Below are 20,196 nucleotides of genomic sequence, written 5' to 3'. Positions count from 1 at the left end.
CAGTATCCGTTTCGAGCCGTCAAATAAGTCAGGATCGGGTAAACCCTTATGAAATATAACGTTATATTTTTTAAGTTTATCGTATCCTGGCTGATCCTCGCCGTAAAACCAGTGGATTTCTTCAATTTGAGGTTCAAACATTTGTTTTAAATGTTTAATCAGTTTTTCTACGAAATATGTCTTACCACTTTGGCTAGGCCCGCAAAGTATGATGTTACAACTGTGATAAAAAGGGTACATTATCACCGCGTAGCTGAAACCAGAATGAAATAAAATGGACATTTTGTTTTTATATATAATATTTTTTATTTTTGACAATAACAAAACACGTTTTCCCGTGACACACCCCCTTGCCACGTGGAAAGCGGCCGGCGCGCTAGAGACACACCCCCCTCGTGACCCCGACGCGCGCGGATAGCGGATCGAGAGAGAGAACGCGCGCGCGCCTCTCTCTCTCTCTCTCGTACGCGGAGACGGCGACTCGCGGAGACCGGCGCCTCTCGACCCGCGGCTCGCCCGCATAAGAGCGAAGGTTTTTTTTTAAGCGCGTATTTTATATCCGAATGGAACTGTTCGGTAATTCGATAAAACCCGAACTTTATCCATTACGGGCCGATACGCTTTTTCCAAGTCGACGCTAACGAGCGTATGATCCGGAAGTCGACGGATTTGTTTGGGCAGAGGCACGGCAAACGCCGCCGGTATTTCAGTTTCTTCGTCAGTCACTCCTAGCATAGTTTTTAAATTTTCGCCGTTAATGATATGCTGATTACCGACATTAATTCGAAATCCTTTCACTTTCGTAACGTTAAATTTTTCGCCCGTATCCGGATTTTTCACCCAAAACGAGTAATTTTTTGGCCCGCCATACGCGGCTTCGTAAATAAACGAATTCTTTCCATAACCGGATAACTCGCTGACCATATCGCCCAAATAATGGCCCGTAGTTATAAGGGGTTGTTTCGAGACGTACTGGAGGGCGTCAGTGTCCAAATATAACGCGTTCTCTCCGACTATTTCAAGATATTTTAATAAAACTAATCTCGCTTGACAGGTTGTATAAGCGGCAATCACGCAATTTGTATGTTTTAGAGGGATTTCCGCTTCCTTGATGGGGGCTGATTTCACTAGAAGAGTCGTATCGTTGACTGTCAAAACCGATTTTACGTTGATTTCCGGATTTGATAGCAGTTCAAAGAACACTTTGGGTTCGCGAACGATTTCAGTTTTGGTCACAATGGATCGCTGACCGAGTTTTCTGGAAAAAAAAAGTTTTAATATCTATCACGCTACCTAATATGATTTATAACCCCAATGGGGGGGGGGGTAATAAAATCCATACAGACCCCCACATGGAATTCAGCATTAATTTCGAGATGGCTCGAAGACCTTCGTTTTTGGAGACTTTGGTAGGGTCCAATTTGACCCCTTCATGACGTTCGAAAGCCGCAATGTATTCAGCCTGGGCTTCGGGGGTCTGACAATCTGACGGCCAGCCGCTCGCCTCCACCTTGGTTTTTAGGAAACAGTCAACGTAATCTCGAAAAATCCCTCCACTGTCCGTTGCAGGATCGTATTGCGTCACCGTGTATGACCAGGCCTCAATTTTTTTTGTAATTTTGTATCCGCGATTTACCGCCCATCTTAATTCGTCGATTACCCAAACGCCTTTAAGCATTCTTTCGTCGTCAGAATGCTCGCAGTCACCCTGATACCGTAAATCGGCACACGTCCGGCATAGGGTAAACGTTAACTTTTTGTTAACGGTCCGATACGGAAGAATAGGATGGAATAAATTGGTTGGCGGGAGCACGTTACATAACAATAATCCCTCAAAATCGTCAATGGCTGGAATATCGCTACCGAGCAGAATTGTCGGATGACCAACGGGGACTTTGCCACTATAAAAAGGAAAACACACTTAAATATTTATATATATATATTTTTCGATATAATACCGTTTGTTTATAAAAGGGTACAGGCTGCAAATGTCCACGTAGAATATTTTATCGTCGGTCCCTTCAACGTTACAGTACGTTCGTAAGGCTGATACTCTGCCCCCGAAAAAAGCGGCTCGCGGGTCTAAACGTTCAGTTAAAGTTTCCGAAAAATTAGAATTTTTTAAAAATTCATTTATGGCTGGATTTTGTTGTTTTTCCAAAATCCAATCGCACCCCCATTGTTGAATGACGGTATAACCCATTTCTTTAAGTTTATTGGTTGTCCGCATCGTGTTGGAAAATCGTGTATTAAGGGTATCGCTCGCGTTAGCGTATAATGGCTGGTTCCTATTTACAGAGTCCCCGAAGCAAGTCCTACAACCGTGATACCTTTAATGAAAAAAAACCTGTTTATATTTTGTCTCTTCGAACTTTTTAAAATAATACTTACCAACAGCCCTGATATTGTAGAGCGTTTTTCTCACCGATTAGACCATCAATTTTAATTTTTCCAGCACGCGGTTCTCGACCATTCAGCGTTGATACGATGGTAACATTCCGGACATGCGCTTCCCAAGCCAGCCATTCTAAAGCCTCGGTGGATTGAGGCTCGGATAACCGATACAAATTAGCCGGTATTATGCCAATCGTTTCTGGCTCCAAAAATTTTTTCCTTAGCACGTAACTACACACTGACGCGATAGTCACGCCCACGCTAAACGGATTAACTTCGCACAAGTCTTGAAATAGTTTCATAAACTTTAAACAACCCTTAGCTAATATGTGGGTATCTCTAGAACAATAGAGTTTTAACGTTTCGAGGTAATTAAATCCCGAACTCTTTTCGGATTCGAGAGCGTACCATTTGTTAAAACTTTCGCGGTCTTTCGCCGTGAAATATTGGGCCCCGTAAGCTTCCAAGGGGGGCAGCGAGTTCTCCGAGACGTAGTTTGTTTGTTCGGGTTTGTAAATGTCAAAATTATTATCAACTACGTTGAATAGAAAATGAGGGAAAAAATCTTTCGTATATTCGCGACCCAGCTCGAACGTATCCGCGAATTTCGACAGAGGAATGGGTATATAATTATACGAATCCGATAGAGTTAAATTGTGTAGTTTCAGTTGCAAGATGCGAGTTCCATTTATTATCGGATCGGGCTCAAACGAGTCGGCACTCTCCATTATAACTTGTAATAGGAGTTGCGTATCATAATTACTCGCATTATGTCCCAGCGCGGTCACTCTTCTTATCCGAGCCAGTGTTCTTAAATATTCGAAAAAGTTTCGCGCGGAATCTGAACCCAGAAATTGTCGTTGGCGAACGCCGCAAAATCTGCATGCTACGTCGGGGGTATCAACACACGCGACACAATAAGTTTCCGACACACATAAAATGGGTTGATGAATATAACAGTTTTTCTTATCGGGGTGCCGTTTGGTTTGGACCGTTTCAAAATCGTAAAATATCCACATTTGCGTGGGCTGACCGTTGGAATCGAAACGTGGTGGGGGGTGTCGCGGGTCTTTTATTACTTGGATGTAACATTGATGTCCAGAGGGGGAAAACTTACGACAAACGGTACAATACTGTTCGGTACAAGAATGCAGCTGGCCGTCGCGTTTAGTCAAATCGATTAGAATCGAACATTCCGTGCAATGAAATAAATTTTGACATAATGATAATTTATCGCCGGTTAATTTTATTTTATGATGAGCGTAGCAATCGACACCCGTAAACTTACGTAAACAGTCGGGACATTTTATTATATCTCCGGTACATTTTATGGCCCTGCAGCACGCGAAACAATAGTCTGAACACGCGTGGGTGCTATCTTGTCTGTACCCCTCGAGACACTTTGAACAAAACTTTGCTTTCCCGAATAAGGGAGCCAGCTTTTTAACTAGATTGAAATGCGCCCCCTCGTTTAAAAGTACAATACGTTTTCTGTCCATACCTCCCCGCACTCTAGAATCGTACACCAAGGTCGGCCAGCTGTTTTTAATTTGATAGATTAAAATATCGTATTCTTTGAGATACGTTCTAAATTTTCTAATCGACTCGGGCGACGCGCATTCTTTATTAGGTCGGACACCCGATTTGGAGCATAGGAGGAGCGCCTCGGCTCGCTGAGCCACATTGTTTTCTTTGGAATGCGACAAAGTTTCATAGACCGTTTTTAGTCTTTTGTTTTCGGGCTCGTTCTGATATTTACACAGTGCCACACCGACGCAAAGAGCTCTAGCGAGACAGATTGAGTCGCTGTTCGCAATACGGACAATTGATTGTCTATTTCTAGAAAACATGGCAAAGGTCTCTAGTCGTTTCCGTTTTGTACGGCCACCGCCTTGGGGGAGACGGACAATGGAAAAAGTTAAATTAACGGGTGCCAGGAAAAACGCTTCTTCCTCATCTGAATATATAGATTCTGAAATCTCATCGAGAAGGGCCTCGATATCAATTTGGTCACGTCTCCTAAATGAAATGGTTATATCGGGATGCGCCGCACCCAGCGCCGAACTACGGATTACTAGTTGTACCATGTCAGCGGGACTTACATCGCGTAATACCCGTTCAGTGACCCTGGCAAGCCCTTCCGCTATATTATTAGATATTTCAGCTTCCAATTCAATTCCCGTCATATTGAAGTTCGGGAACTGTTTTTCATTCTGACCCAAAATTACGCAATTCGGGTCCTCAAATTCAATATACCCTACAATGGGGAAATTTCCCTCCTCCTCCCCGTAACCGCTTTGGTTAAGTAGGTCGTTGAAATAGTCGTCCACCATTTCGGCGGATTCACGGGGTTCAGCATCATCGACCGGGACAATTTCAGGGGCGTCTATAAAAAATAAATATATATTTTAATTTCTTAGATATTTTTGATACGCGGTACGAGAGAAAAAAAACTTACTCTTCAGGTAGTCCAACACAGGTTCGTCATATTCGGCACCCAACATGGCATCCCACTCGAGTTCGAGTAATTCTTTTTCCCGCTTATTATATCTAGCTTCAATAATTTCGCCTAACCGAGGCGGTAATGCTTGATTAAATAATCGGAGTTCGGCTACCGTTTGGCACGCTTCTGGAACGTGGGTGATAGCTTGAACAGTTTCAAAAATTTCAATAACCGTCAAAATTAATTTAAAACTCAGACGGCTAAAGATTGCGGGTAACTTATTTGGTGCAAACCCCGGCTCTAAATTTAAAAATAAACATATTCCGTAATAAAATTGCAGTAGTTGCGGTACGGACCAGGGTCTATTTACCTCCAAATCGTCTAGAAACCAACATAAGCTTTCGCTATCCTTTTTTTCTAGGTGCTAAGAAAACGACTTCCAACTAGAGAATTCCGCTGATTAGTGAAGTTTCTTTGGCCGATAGGGCTCTATTTATACGTATCTTTTGAGGCTGTATAAAAATAATATCACGTCGTTAATTCGAAACTCTATTATATAAAACTCGATTGTTTTCTAAAAGATGAGCCCCAATGTTTTTTAAGCCCATAAATTTAAGGATGGATCAAGGGCTACTTTAATGATAGACCCATAAATTTGGTGGCTGTTCATCCTTTTATCGCTGACAATAGTTGTTTTTCAAAAGAGCCGCCCGAAAACTCTTTTGACTATTTTGACAAAGCTGGGTGAATATACGAAAAAAAACTTTTTGACTGTGTCCTTCTTGTTCTCCGAGCGGCCCCAATTTTTTTACGAGCCGCTATTTTATTAGACACCAAACCCTTAGGGTGGAATCCTTTGGGGGCCACGCCGCTCGAGTCTTAATTGAACAATGTAGGCCCCTACGGTCTTTTTCTTTGAAGGGAAAATTGTTTAGGGGCTCTTTTTTTGTGTCAACCCTAACCTTTTTTACGATGCAAATTAAGTTTGACCCACGCGCGACTCCTGAATTTAACTTGACGCGTCAAATCGGGTATTGTTAAAGCTTTTTTTTTTGCGCACCGAAATGTTTATAAAAAGCGATTGATTTCACAGCTGTTTTTAAGCGTCGAAGGATGGTCATGGTGAAAGAGTTATATGCTCAAAAACTTTTTAAAAAAAGACGTTTCAAACTGTTAGATATTTTTTGGGGACAAACGTTTTGTCGAAAAATGGTTATAAATGAATGTTGTTGCGCGTAGAATTTTATGTAGCCCCATAAACTATGTGGAATAGATCCTCTTAATTATTGTATATATTTTTTTCATTTCTCGTTTGTATTTTTCATTTGTAAATAATTCCTTTCTATATATTAGTTATTTGTCAATATTTCTTTTTGTATATTTTAGTCATTTGTTTATTTTAGTCATTTGTTTATTTTAATACTTTGTATGTCATTTGGTTTTTTATAAAATATATAACGTTTAAATCCCTTTTTTGGTTTATTGATAAATTTAGTTTAACGATAACTTCCGGTATGGAAGGTTCTATCCCCGCCTCTCCCGTTAGTCGGCTTATCGCGAACAATCCTAAAAACGCATTACTAATCGCGTTGATTTTACTTTTAATGGGACTTGTAGAATTTCTATCTCTTTGGTTTACCAATATGGCCGTCGCTATACACATAACACCGCAAAATTTGACTAATCGCGTGAGTCATTGAGTCAACCCATTACATCATCCTGATTACGTCACCAAATTATTATCGCTATATATAAGACATTCACCCCCCGTCATCCATCGGCAGTACACTACAAACCGTTTCTCGAGCATCATGTCTAAACGAAGCTGTGTAGATAACGTTCCTGGGCCCACTAAAATGTCTAAATTTGATCCGACTCAGCGGAAAGTTAACCCTCGGTATTCACTTTCATCCGAGCTTTTCGTTACTACGGGTTTTACGTCTGAGCTCGATATATCTGTAGCTCTATGCAATAAAATCACACACCAGGCCTTTGAAATGTCTTCGCGCGCCTGGGATGATTTATACGGCCACTGGGAACAAATAAATGATCCACAAAGGCTGCCCTTTCGATCACCGTTCCCGTTATCAGACGCGCTAGTGACCGCCGCCATGTCTGACCAAAAAGAATTAACCTTGCAAAGCACGATATCCGAAGCGTCGGTCGTAATCAAAGCGCCGGAAACTCGAGAATTGGACCGACTCAAATATTTCATTAATTCGCACATTCAACTCCTTAAAGTGAACCAAAAACTCTTTGAATTAATGGGTTACGTTATAACCGATAATTATCGTAAAATTTACGAAATATTGTATAAAGAACCATGTGCACCCAACAATTTATTTCTATCGGATGAACATGAAAGGTATGATACCGTTGTCCGCTACGCGTCCAATTACGTAACAGCATTTAAAATTATTGACGATTTTAAAGAAACAGTGGCCAACCAAAATATGTTTTGTGTATTTAACTTTTACAATTTGTTTAATATGGTATCTACACACCATAAATATATTAAAAATAAATTGTTTTATCTTTAAACGTTTTCATCCGCTTAATGTACTGTAACTTTGAATATCTAAATAAAACCTTATAATTTGTATACACTCTGCTCTTTTTTTCCAAAACACTTTTACCGATGACCGCCCGCTATTTTACGCTACCCTTAGGGGCCCGAAAGTGTTTGTCGGCGAAAACCAACTCGAATTGTGCCCGACATTAACTATGACGGGTAGGCTGTTTGCATAACATCGTTTCACCGCCATAGGGGCAGATAACCTATTGACCTAAAATGGGTTAACACCTGGGTTTTATGGGTTATAACATCGTAAATCAGCTAACCTTTTGACCTAAAATGGGGTGCCTCCAGCTATTAACTATGACGGGCCGGCTGTTTGCATAACATCGTGTCACCACCATAGGGGGAGATAACCTATTGACCTATAATGGGTTAGCACCTGGGTTTTATGGGTTATAACATCGTAAATCATCTAACCTTTTGACCTAACCTTTGGACCCCGCCGAAAATGTACGCAAAATGGGGCCCCTACAGGGGCCTGTTTCACTCTTATTTAACGGCTGTTTGCATCGTGTCCATAGGGGCAGATAACCTATTGACCTAACATCGTAAATCAACCTCGTAAAACAGCTAACCTTTTGACCTAACCTTTTGACCTGCCGAAAATGTACGCAAAATGGGGGCCCCTATAGGGGCCCGTTTCCCCCGCCCGCAGGTGCCCCTTATCGGTAGACGCACCCACTTATCTCTAGCATGGAACCAGCCATACCGGTTATAACCACCTGGCTAAATACGGTTAAAGCCACTTGAAAAAAATCCATATTTGTTTTGGCTTTTTTAAAAAATAAAACAAATTACAATATTTTACTAAAATAATAGCTTCTATTTAGTTTAGCTTTTGTTTAATATTTAAACAAATTAGGGTGGGTTCAAATTTTCCTCTAATTGAGTGGGGCAGGGGTAGTTTTTAAGTTCAAAAGTTCGCTGCCTCGCTTCGGTGACTCGCTCGTCGCTCTAGGGGAAATCAGAAGAATTTAGTCATTTAATATAGTTATTTTGCTTACTTTGTTTAGTTTCAAATTTAAAACAATAACAGCAGACAATTTCCTACTTAGAAAGTGAGTGATATAAGTAAAAGAGGCTGTTTACATTTTAGCCAGCTTTAACCGAAATAAAAACCAGATATAACCAATTAAAACCACCGGTCTGACTTTTTTCCAACCCTGCCATAATGCACTAAAAAGGACAAATTACCATCTGGGCCCTCAAACTCCCAAATCCTCTATTAATTTTTCTATCGATGGAAAATTCGGTGGTGACGGCATCGGCATCGGCTACATTATACGTGAAAGTAATACATTCTAATCCCTAGAGATTGTATATAAAAACTAGCATTAAATTGCTAGTTGATAATTTAGGTTCCGGCGTAAAATTATGATCTGTGACGTCACAATTCAACCTCGACCTTTTAAAAACGACCATATCTTTTCTTTGGAAATAAATAATGTAAATTTTCATTCCTATTCTTCAGTAGCAACGATTTTAAAATGAAACATGGTTTTGGTTTACGATCTTGAGTGAGAAGCTTTTAAATTACGCGATCAATGTCTTAAATTAAATTGTCTGTGACGTAAAATGAAGAAAGGAAACCTTCGCCAGATGAATTTTCCCTTTGCGCGTCCAACGAATTTCCCCCAAGGAAACTGTTTATTGGGACTTCAGGAATCACATTTCATAATTTCAGTTGGCTACGAGGAAATTTCTCTCGCTTAAATTATATTTTCATAAAGGAATAAACGCTTCAATAAAACCCATTCAGCTATTCTCCAGCAAGCATTAATAAAGAGAGCCTGCACGTGCAATCTACTTTATATATAATCCTTGTTTGGGCTGATGTTTTCAAAACCGCGTCGACGTAAAAACATGTGTTAAATTTAACGGAGATTTTTGTGTCGATGCGAAAAAAATATTTTAGAAATTTAGACCTAACTCGCTATCGCGCCATTTTTGCGTTTTACAAAATTAAAAAGCAGAAATAAGATAAAGTTGTGAGTGTTCGACGAATCAACCTAGTTGACTCGGTTTGGCTTGAGTCGGTATTAAGTTAGCCACTGTGGCTAGCCAGGCCAATCTGGTAAGCGACCAACCCAAAATATTTCATTCAGCGGTTCTCTTTTCGCCACGTAGGCGGGACAATTCAAAGAATATGGTAATATATTGCAGCGCCTATTGATAAAATCTCAAACAATATTCTTAACGTTTAGAAATATAACTGACAAGTTTCCTAAATATAATAGTCAGGTCAGTCTCATTCGACGTGCCCGTTATTGGTTAACCACTAGAGTCTAGTTCTTCAGGACTTGATGATTTTCAGCCTAAGCCCAGAAAGGGTATGGTTCACAGGATAATAACTCCCTCGCTTTTCTTCATATATTATCGTTTACTAAACGAATCAAAGTATTTGATTAATGTTAACTTTTAAGAATTTCAACGTTCTGTCATAAACAAAATCTACTCTCTGAACATCAATTAAAAACAGTTTATTGATTCTTTGAAATACTAAGTTTGGGGTTTCCTAGACTTAGATTACTCAAACAATTTTAAAGATTAGGTATTTGGATTAGCTGAGAAGTTGTTGGTTAAAAAATTAACCCAATCCTATTTCAAACAAAGCGTATTACTTGTTGGTGTTCTTCAAGTCTCAGTTCTTTTCCCTCGGCTTTAAAATCTATTTCAATCGTGGTTATTAAACTTGATAACATTCTGGTAATTGAAAATTTCACTATTGAAACCCTAATTAAAACCACCAACAAATATTTAAACATTATAGATATAGGGCTAATAAAACGAACGTCAATTAACAAAACAAAAACATTTTGTTTAATTAACCATGTATAATTAATAATAATAATAATAATAATCAGCTAGGCTAATACCCAAGGCACAACCTTAGGCCTAAGTCCTCAAGCGACTTTTGAAGCCTTTAATTCAGGTGGTCGGGTTACAAAGCGTAGGAGGGTGGTGACAATTTAAGCCAGCACCAGAAAACGGTCCGAAAATGTGTAGGAGGAAACTTGTAGGAGGTGCAGGCTGTACGCACAAATGTACGTCGCTACTACTTCAAGTTCCGCCTTCACGTTTTCGAGAGCTGTCTTAACCTTCCTATAAGAAATCAGTGCTGTTTTGTATTGTTTAAATTATTGTTATGCTACTTTATAATTTCCATTGAACAATTGATTCTTATGTGTTTTGTTAATTTTAAAACTTCCTTATATTATTTAATATAAAAATATATCTATGAATAAAGCAAGCAACAAAATACGACTATAAGTAGCTTGAAGATATAGACTCTTAAACGCGCCTTCCCAATCGACCGCCATTACCTTACAGTCTACGGGGAGAGTGATTAAGGAACCGGTTTTGTGGGGATGAAATTTCTGCCGTAGAGGGCTTGCTCGTTAGTTGTCTGTACGATATGGTGGCGCCCAGTAAACGTTTCTAAAAAGAGTGTATAACCTTCTACACCCATGTCAAACAACCAACAATAAAATACACCTGAATTAGACTTTATAAATGTGAGTTCAAAAAAGTGGTGTGAGGAAATATTTGGACAAAATATTAAAAAAAAATGAATTTTAGTAACTTGACGAATAACTAGTTTTGTTTTATTTGCTAAAACAGACATTGTACGTGTACATTTATTTAGCTTAAGTTGATGGAGAATAATTTTGTTTCTGCACTTCGAGTTCGCACTTGATATTTCTCAAATAAATGAAACTGTATATGATAGGAAACAGATGCTTCTCCTAAGTTCTTTTCTATTCGACCCAAATAAAATTTACCCCGCTATTTCATGATTTCGTTTAGGAGTCAAAGCTAAAAACAATATCCATGGGCAGCAGCCCAATATTACCAAACCACCGGCTGCATAGTACATATTGGAAAAGACTTTACTCCCTCCAATAACAAATTCTGCAAAAAAATATAAATAAACGTTAAGCCCAGCTTTAATAACATGACATAATATTATATTACACCCCCTCTCTGGAGACCCCCGCCTTTCACAATATCAATCTCACAGTAATTTTATTTGCCCTTTTCTTCTCAATAGATGATAAGAGTACGCGGAATGTCAAGGTAATTAGAAATCTCGCATTTCGTTTATTTGACAATTTTTCGAACCTCAATTAAGAACGATTGGTTGCATAGTAATTGCTCTTGTGGTAGTTAATATTGAGAATTCAAGATGAAAGCCCCCTTCAAAATTTCATGTTGCAAATTATTATTTAAAAGAAATAATAGTTGCGGCTCATAAGCGGTTCAAGGTTAAATAAACAGAATTTATATTAAAAATAGGACATATAAATTGGTTAATCAAACTTAACCAAATTCCACGGACTTGAAATCGTTAAAAATATCCAAGGCTTAGTGGTAGATATAATGAGCTGGTATGATTGATTTGCCAAATTGAAAGGATTTGGCCGTTTTATTATTCTGATATTTTTTGTATACCTTTCGTAATACCAGAAAACTTATGTCAACTTGACGCACCGTTGTCAAGTTGTTTGAAAAAAAGTGCACTCTTGGTTTCAACAAAAGTGCACCCTTGGTTTATATAAGTGCACCCTTGGTTTATATAAGTGCACCCTTGGTTTAAATAAGTGCACCCTTGGTTTAAATAAGTGCACTCTGGGATTGAAAACAAGTGCACTCTGGGATTGAAAACAAGTGCATCCTGGGAGTGAAAACAAGTGCACTCTGGGATTGAAAACAAATGCACCCTGGGAGTGAAAACAAATGCACCTTTGTTTGAAAACAAGTGCACCCTTGTTTGAAAAAGAGTGAACCCTTGGTTTGTAAAAAATTTGCACCCTTTGTTTGAAAAAAAAACCAATGGTTTGAGAAAAACGTGCACCCTTGGTTTGAAAAAAGTGCACTCTTGGTTTGAAAAATCGCACCCTTGGTTTGAAAAAAACCAATGGTTTGAGAAAAACGTGCACCCTTGGTTTGAAAAAAGTGCACTCTTGGTTTGAAAAATTGCACCCTTGGTTTGAAAACAATTGCACTCTTGGTTTGAAAAAAGGGCACTCTTAGTTTGAAAAAAATATGCACCCTTGGTTGGAAAAAAAAGTGCACTCAGTTTGAACAAAAGTGTACACTTGGTTTGAAAAAAGTGTACCTTTGGTTTGAAAAAGGTGTACCCTTTCGGTTTAAATAAGTGCACCCTTGGTTTAAATAAATGCACTCATGGTTTGAAAAAAGTGCACCCTTGGTTTGAAAAAGTGCACCCTTGGTTTAAATAAGTGCACCCTCCGTTTAAATAAGTGCACCCATGGTTTGAAAAAAGGGCACCCTTGGTTTGAAAAAAGGGCACCCTTGGTTTGAAAAAAGTGGACTCTGGGTTTAAAAAATGCACCCTTGGTTTAAAAAGGGCACACCATGGTTTAAAAAAGTGGTGCACACCATGGTTTAAAAAACTGCACCCTGGGTTTCAAAAATGCACCCTTGGTTTGAAAGAAGTACACCCTTCGTTTGATAAGTGTACCCTTGGTTTAAAAAATGCACCCTTGATTTAAAAAGTGCACCCTTGGTTGAAAAAAGTGTACCCTCGGTTTAAATAAGTGCACCCTTGGTTCGAATAAGTGCACCCTTGGTTTAAATAAGTGCACCCTTGGTTTAAAAAATGCACCCTTAGTTTGAAAAAAGGGCACACTTGGTTTAAAAAAGTGCACCCTTGGTTTAAAAATGCACCCTTGATTTAAAAGTGCACCCTTGGTTTAAAAAGTGCACCCTTGGTTGAAAAAAGTGTACCCTCGGTTTAAATAAGTGCACCCTTGGTTCGAATAAATGCACCCTTGGTTTAAATAAGTGCACCATTGGTTTTAGTTGACGCACGGTGACCAACTATATTAATCGGTTTAGCTTACCAATAATTTGTGGTATTAAAAGTGAGACTGCTCCACTGAAAAACACTGATACACCAACTGAAAAAGCCGTACTTTCGACGCCGAAGAATTTCACCATAAGAGCGGTTTTTAAAGGGTAGAACGGACTGAAGAAAAAGCCAATAAGGCTGGCCAGTACGAAGAACAGATACCGAGACTGACAAAATCCAAATAAAATCAAGCTTACGCCGTACACACAATTACTAACGGAATATCCGGTTTCTTCGCTCAATACTTTATGCTTTGAAATAATCACGAGTACCACACGACCCACAATGTCCAAAAGATTTCCCACCGATAACATCAACGGTCCCTCATCATAGCCACGACTGGTCACTTGAGCCACGAAAATAGATTGATTGACCACTTGTGAAATCATCACACACACTGTCGATACTAACAAAAGCCAATAAACCGGACTGATTAATATTTTAGTCAGATGAGTTGGAAATAACCGTTTCAATGATTTAGCAATATATTGCCCTTTGCCTCGATGGTCTTCAATAGTTTCGTTGGTTTTCTTAACTTCAGTTTCTTCAAAATGGAAATTCTCAAAATATTTAGGATTAAATTGAGACTCGTTTCTCGGTCTTAGAAATAAGCTAAATATTAATGCTTGCATGTAGAAGCAACTACACAAGAGAAAAGCGCCACGTAGTCCGAAACTATCGAGGAAGTACTTGATTAAGAAAGGCAAAAAGAAACCTCCGCAACCTGAGCCGGATAATGAGATCACCAGAGCAATTGTGCGATGTCTTTTGAAATAGCTGGCGACCGTCTGATAAAAGGCCGGTTGTGACACTCCCATCGCAAAACCTACAAAGTAATTGTGTATTGTTTAAAAATGAATTGACTAATTCATTATAATGTTTTGAAATTGGTGTAACTTCATAGCTTTAGAAAAATATCGACGATGAATACATTACATGTATTAATTTAAAAAATGCCAATCGATTATTATACTCACAATGTTGTCAGTAGCTAGGGTTTTTGTAAGCAAAAAATCTCTGTTTAATGTATTCCAAATTATTTAAAAAATTAATTTTGTTTGTAACGGAAAATATTTGTCTACAAGTACAATTTCAAATAAAATAAGGAAGAGTTTTCAGTCCAATTATAGAGTGAATGGTGAAAAACATTTAGCCCTAGTACTGACGAAACAAAATGAACAACTGAAGTCAGAAGCCAATCATGTACTATAATGCTTACCGTTCACAATTCCGTAGCATATCGTGATCCATTGGATTTCGAGTGGCCCCAAGTACAAAGCAATGCATGATAAAGACGACATCAGCAAAGAAATAAACACCAGCCATCGTGACGTCAAACAAATTCGCAAATGACCAGAAAGAATGCCTGTGAAATACCAACACCGTCTAATTTATACAAATGACAACAAAATATTCGATTATATGACTCGTGACGTTTTCATTTCTAGAGCACTTTTCGTAAAAGTTAAAATTTCTCGTATGAAATTTGAAACTTTTAAAATTATAGCCAATAAAATAGGCCTGAAGCCTTTGTTATTTTACCCCAACATTCCAACTTTTTACCACCAAAAAATAATCAAAAATAATCAGCTAGGCTAATACCCAAGTCAAGGGTAGATTAACAGAAGACTATTTTCCAACGAAAAAAGGGTGTAAATAAGAATAACGGATAAAGTCAAAGTATAAAAATAATGTTACCGCATAAGGAGGTTAAAGATGATAGCGTGGCTAGCGGCCAGGCACATTCACTAGGGCTGCAATCCAGTGTTAATAGCATGTGGTTGTAAAAAATGCTCGAGGAGCGCATTATACCGTAGGAAGCGAAACTGTATACAAAGAAACTGGCGCATACCACCCAACTCCATCCACGGTCTGGACCTGGGTCTTCCCAGACACGACGTAGTGCTGACATCGTGGCAATGAACCAACGAGCCCTACGAATATTTACATAAATGATTTCGCAGCTCAAATAAAGATATGGCAAAACCATAGCTGCAAAAAAAATTAAAGTTAACCGTCGAACTCACTTTATTAATCTTATCTAAAATGTATTTACCAAATATAATAAGAACTCAAGAACCGTATCAGTTGCGGCTTTTGTGAGTAGGCAGTTTCGGCACATAGGGGTATCGTAAGCCGCGATTTTTAAAATTGTCTATTTTATAAGATGCTAATCAGAAATATTCCACTACGTGTTCCTTTATCAGAAACTTTTCATAGTGTAATTGCAGATGAACCAAAAAGTCTTAATTTTGTAATTTATTATACCACGAAAATTATTATTTTAACAATTTACTACAAAAATTAATTTTGAATTTTATTATTTGTTATTATTATAATTATTATACTTAATATCAAAAGTGTTAGGCCTTGAACCCATTGTTTAGAAGTAGAGACACCGTACCAATCCATTTAGAATGCTGATGATGAAATTTTTTCCAACGTGTATCTAATTTATCTCTCCTTTTTCATTTTTGAGTCAACCCTCTCCCTACCCAGGCTCAAAATACTAACGACACCCGTGCCACCCAGCAATATCGTTATCTTTCATCTTTAAAGAAATCATGTATGCTTATACATTACTTAACTCTTACAAGGAGACTACCCGAGGTGTAACACACCGATTTTGTCCAAACTCGGGGGTAAGTAGGCCTTAATGAATCATGAAAATTTCCAAAAGAAAAAGTTTCAGCGTTCATTAGTTTTGTCATGGCAACCGAAAATGTTTTTGACAACACAAAAAGTGACGAAAATCAATAAAATTGATCAAAATTTAATAAATTTTTTCAATTTGATGAAAATGGGTAAAAATGCAACTGATTTGATAGAAAATTAATAAAAATGGATTTTATAGATAAAAAAAATCTTAAATGTGATAAAAATCAATTGTGTTTATCAAATTGATAGAATGAGATAAATTTGACCAAATTTGACCAAATTTTGAAATAGTGATTAATTTTGATAAAATTTAATAAAATTAATAAAAATATTGATTAACTGAAAATTCGTTATTGGCGACAAAACAGTTTCTGAAGAGATGGTAAAGGATTTCCACGGATCAAACTTTGATAGAAATTGATTAAGACTACATCGAGACCTGCCCCTAGATGATATTTCTTCCTACACAATAACGTTTACTTATATATCCGATTTCATTTTGTATTTACGGAAGAGATAATCTCATAAATCCACGATACGAAACTTTTGAGAATCTTATTAACGATACCGGTAAGTTCTACTATGGTGGAAAGATCGTTTAGCGAATTCAGACGACCGAAAACGTTGCTAAGAAACACAATCGGACAAAATATTTAACACTACTGAAAATTTAAGGGAATTGGCCGACATCATCGTCCTAGATAACGTTTTGAATTCCTTTGTAGATACAAATTATCTTAGGACAAAAATACATTTTCTATACATGAAAAAATAAAAGTCAAGTGTTTTTAAGAGGGTCAGAAAGTATTATAATTAATCTATGGTTATATAATTTGCTTAGTTGATTACATTATTTTCCCTATTAATAAAAATGGTGTGATGAGATAACCAAGATAATTCGATTCTCACCCTCTCGAAGAAATATTGTATGCAATCTCCCCCAGTCGAAATATCATATATTAATTACTATAATAAATAATAATAATAATATAAAAATATCGGAAATACCCTGTATATATTACAATATTTGTTATTGAATTAAATTTTTAAACTAGGGTATATGCTTAATCAAACTGGGAAGTGTCTTGATAGTAAGACAACAATTAGTAAATAGTTGACAAAATTACTTATTTTACAACAAAAAAGTTTATTAGTTATTTTAAATTACAAACAAAGAAAGTTTCCTTAACTAAATTAAGCTACTAAAACCTAACTTAATAAAATAGGTTTCCAAAAAACAGGTACTTCTTGTCGTTTTGACCGACTATCAGATGAAATAACATGTACATACTTTCATGTCAATACATAAATAGTGCCTTTATAAGATGGCGCTATAGGCTAAGTTTTAAGTTTTAGCTAGCGCTAAGTTAACGGAGGTATAACGGGTGGACCGTATTTAGGGGAATATCCTTTTCTCTTCCAGAATACGGCCATTAATTTTCCTCGCTTCCATTGCGGGGCCATCTGCTGCAACCTTTTGGAAGCCGATTCTAGATATGTTTTGTATAGAAACGTAGAAAAAGTATACTTCAATGCATTGAAAGTAGATTGTGCATCAGTCACTACATTCAGTTTTTTGGCTGGCTGTAACACTCGTGATATGCTTCGGCGAAAATTTTTTTCTTCGTCTGCTCGCTCTATTTAATCTCATAACCATCATTAATGATTCACTTTGGCAACTAAAAAATCAGACAAGTATTTCGAATCAAGCAGAGATATTTGTAGCTTCTAGTTCAGTTTTATAAATGTAGATGGTATTTACCAACAGCCGACTTATTATTCATTTACAAATGAATTTACGGAACCACCTCACTTCCCAACATACCTGGCCACATTTTGAAAACTGAAAAGAATCTTTTTAATAAGTAAACACGCAAAAATGGAAAAACCACTTGTATTTAATTCTCTACAGGCCTACGAACTATTTGACTCTCGCACAGATGTTTTAGATTAAAAGATATCCTGTTTTAATGCGGTCTGCTTATTGGAGTAGTTGTCTGTGGCTGTAAAGATGACGTAGCGCGCGGAAATGTTAACGTGGCGACTAGCGCACGAAAATGGTGACATGGCTTACGGATAAAGTGACTTAGCGCGTGGAAATGGTGAAGTAGTGAACGGTAATATTGACTTACAAGCGCACAGAAACAGTTACGCCGATTACGGATATGTTGACGTAAAACACGGAAGTGGTGACGTACTAGCGTACGGAAATATTGACGTAATATGGGTTTATTTATGTCAAGTCGATCGATTTCAATTAAGCCGGGCTCGAGGCAGTAGTCGAACCGTTGGTTTTGATATCAGCCACGTGCATTGTTACCGTCGAGCCCTCGCTGATTTTGTTGTTTTTGCTGACACGACTCGCCAACCACTCGAAGAACAGCGCCTCTAGTCGAATTATTGGAGACTGGAAAAGGATTCTCAAGAAAACCGATATGATGTGACTGCTCAACACCACGCCGAAAAAAGTGAAAATCTGAAATCAAATATGGCCTCATTATTGTATAAACATATGTAATACAGGATGAGTAAGGACAATCAAGCTCTGAGCTCATAAATTCTTAGAGACGCCTGTAAGGGATACTGTCAGGTTAAGCCCTCGTTAGGTTTGGGGAAATACAGTCAGGTAAAGAAAAACTATACGCTAGCAGAAGAAAAAAGAAATCGATGCTAGCAGAAGAAGGAAGAACTCGACGATAGTCGAAGGAAAAAGAACTCGACGCTAGCAGAAGAAGGAAGAGCTCGACAATAGTTGAAGAAAAAAGAACTTGATACTAGCAGAAGAAAAAATAACTCAATGCTAGCAGCAGAAGGAAGAACTCGACGATAGTCGAAGAAAAAATTACTCGACGCTAGCAGAAGAAGTAAGGACTCGACGATAGTCAAAGAAAAAGGAACTCGATCCAAAATAAAGGACTCAACGCTTAAGGAAGAGGGAAGAGCTTAAACAAAGAAGAAATCAACCCACACAGAAAAAAAGACGAACAGGATGCGTTATTAATGAATACACAAAAAGAGTGGTCAGATTTTTTTAATTTAGAATTTAATGCTTTTAAAAGCATAGTTTTGTATTTTCTCAAATGGAATTTGTTATCTCCTCGAAGAAGTCTGCTCATGTGGAAATACTATTTGGAGCCCGCGTGGCCCCATTTGTTAGACCTAGCTAGAAACTTATCTGATAAGAGGTATATTATACGTGGTACACTTTTCCCAATATTTACGACGAAATTCTTTTAGTTCTTGATATAGATAACTTACAAGACTATAATGAGTTGCATCGCTGGGCCCGAGTTTAACGGATTGAACGAACATATAAACTGGCATGTGTACCAGATATATCAGGTACGTCAGACGATTCAGTGGCTGAAACCCTGGCCACGAAAGTACCGTATTGATCACTCCTGAAATGATAACGGATTCTTTAACGAGGAGCCCTTAAGTGATCTGTCCTACAAAACAGGGTGGCTATATACAGATGAGGGAAAACTGGGAAATTCCAAAATTTTCAAAAAAAAGGTCTAAACAGTCAGGAAAGTGTAATGGAAATTGTAAAAATTTATAAAAAGGCTCTCACTCAATTAATTATTAAATATTGCCTAAAGTGTCAAGGGAAATATCTCAAAATTGTCATACAAATTGAGAAACGTTAGATAATTTGAATTTAAAACCAATATAATTTTGGACCTCCTTTCTGTGTGTAGCATGCCAAGACCACCCATGCTAGACACGCTCCCCACGCCGTCCGTTGCAATGCCGAATACACAACCGCATCCACTTGCGTATATTCTTGGCGCCTGTTCCAAGGGTATGTCGAGTAAACGATAGCCATTCCACCCGCAAACGCGATGGGCCAGCCGATCATTGCAGTCCACTGAAAATACGTCATTCATTCTGTTGTTCGTACAATACCACCACTAATTCGATCTTACCATAGAAAGTTTGTACTTGGGGTTTCTCGATAAGAAAGTTCCTAAATACAGTCCAATTGCGTAGATTCCCAAGTGGACGTGAGGAAGCATATAGACGTTTCTGTTGTACGTGTTGATAAATCTGCAGAGGTTAAGTGGTAAGTTGCAGCCTTAGAAGGGTATATAAGTATATAAAAATGACCCATAGCTGTAAACCATTGGCGGGATTTTCAAATTAACTGCTTTCTATATTAAAGTTTAAATCAAATAATGTATAAAACATAACTACTTATTTTTATTAGTATACCTTAGAAAAATCTCACGCAATATTTCTACCATA

General features: G+C 37.8%; 3 protein-coding genes across 4 annotated transcripts; all 3 read right to left on the bottom strand.

Annotated features, from left to right (window-relative positions):
* Positions 1-335: 335 nt before the first annotated feature.
* LOC149943700 (uncharacterized) lies at positions 336-3,268 on the bottom strand. Its single transcript, XM_090175183.1, has 4 exons — positions 2,392-3,268; positions 1,959-2,330; positions 1,347-1,901; positions 336-1,258 (listed from the first exon to the last, which is right to left on the bottom strand). Exons 1-4 carry the CDS (start codon positions 3,120-3,122, stop codon positions 541-543), a joined length of 2,376 nt encoding a protein of 791 aa, XP_090031309.1. The 5' UTR covers positions 3,123-3,268; the 3' UTR covers positions 336-540.
* A 7,839-nt stretch (positions 3,269-11,107) lies between these two features.
* LOC149943699 (monocarboxylate transporter 9-like) lies at positions 11,108-15,275 on the bottom strand. Of its 2 annotated transcripts, XR_016480887.1 has the most exons (5): positions 14,989-15,275; positions 14,510-14,656; positions 13,283-14,116; positions 11,435-11,537; positions 11,216-11,327 (listed from the first exon to the last, which is right to left on the bottom strand). XR_016480887.1 is itself a non-coding variant. In XM_090175193.1 (4 exons), exons 1-4 carry the CDS (start codon positions 15,200-15,202, stop codon positions 11,194-11,196), a joined length of 1,329 nt encoding a protein of 442 aa, XP_090031319.1. In that variant the 5' UTR covers positions 15,203-15,275; the 3' UTR covers positions 11,108-11,193. The 2 variants fall into 2 exon arrangements, 1 of the variants encoding a protein (XP_090031319.1); XM_090175193.1 differs by lacking the exon at positions 11,435-11,537 and having other exon boundaries at positions 11,108-11,327.
* A 1,922-nt stretch (positions 15,276-17,197) lies between these two features.
* Positions 17,198-19,991, bottom strand: LOC149943698 (O-acyltransferase like protein-like). Its single transcript, XM_090175644.1, has 4 exons — positions 19,878-19,991; positions 19,633-19,819; positions 19,207-19,349; positions 17,198-18,424 (listed from the first exon to the last, which is right to left on the bottom strand). The coding sequence occupies exons 1-4, from the start codon at positions 19,965-19,967 to the stop codon at positions 18,206-18,208; spliced, it is 639 nt and encodes a 212-aa protein (XP_090031770.1). The 5' UTR covers positions 19,968-19,991; the 3' UTR covers positions 17,198-18,205.
* Positions 19,992-20,196: the final 205 nt, after the last annotated feature.

Source organism: Leiobunum rupestre, chromosome 5, assembly GCF_980474605.1.
Source record: "Leiobunum rupestre chromosome 5, qqLeiRupe1.1.hap1, whole genome shotgun sequence".
Classification (NCBI taxonomy): domain Eukaryota; kingdom Metazoa; phylum Arthropoda; class Arachnida; order Opiliones; family Sclerosomatidae; genus Leiobunum; species Leiobunum rupestre.
Note: the sequence above shows the minus strand (reverse complement) of the source record. Positions and strands in the feature narration are given on the sequence as shown.

Bases quoted from the DNA above. Each gene is read 5' to 3' on its own strand.
- LOC149943698 (XM_090175644.1), bottom strand. From the start codon at position 19,967: ATGCTTCCTCACGTCCACTTGGGAATCTACGCAATTGGACTGTATTTA. The intron at 19,820-19,877 runs GTAAGATCGAAT...ACGTATTTTCAG, and splicing joins CCAAGTACAAACTTTCTATG to TGGACTGCAATGATCGGCTG. The intron at 18,425-19,206 runs GTAAGTTATCTA...ATTTGATTTCAG, and splicing joins ATGCAACTCATTATAGTCTT to ATTTTCACTTTTTTCGGCGT.
- LOC149943700 (XM_090175183.1), bottom strand. From the start codon at position 3,122: ATGGAGAGTGCCGACTCGTTTGAGCCCGATCCGATAATAAATGGAACT. The intron at 2,331-2,391 runs GTAAGTATTATT...TTTTCATTAAAG, and splicing joins CTACAATATCAGGGCTGTTG to GTATCACGGTTGTAGGACTT. The intron at 1,902-1,958 runs GTATTATATCGA...TCCTTTTTATAG, and splicing joins TACCCTTTTATAAACAAACG to TGGCAAAGTCCCCGTTGGTC.
- LOC149943699 (XM_090175193.1), bottom strand. From the start codon at position 15,202: ATGTCAGCACTACGTCGTGTCTGGGAAGACCCAGGTCCAGACCGTGGA. The intron at 14,117-14,509 runs GTAAGCATTATA...ATTACTTTGTAG, and splicing joins ATGCTACGGAATTGTGAACG to GTTTTGCGATGGGAGTGTCA. The intron at 11,328-13,282 runs GTAAGCTAAACC...ATTTTTTTGCAG, and splicing joins TTTAATACCACAAATTATTG to AATTTGTTATTGGAGGGAGT.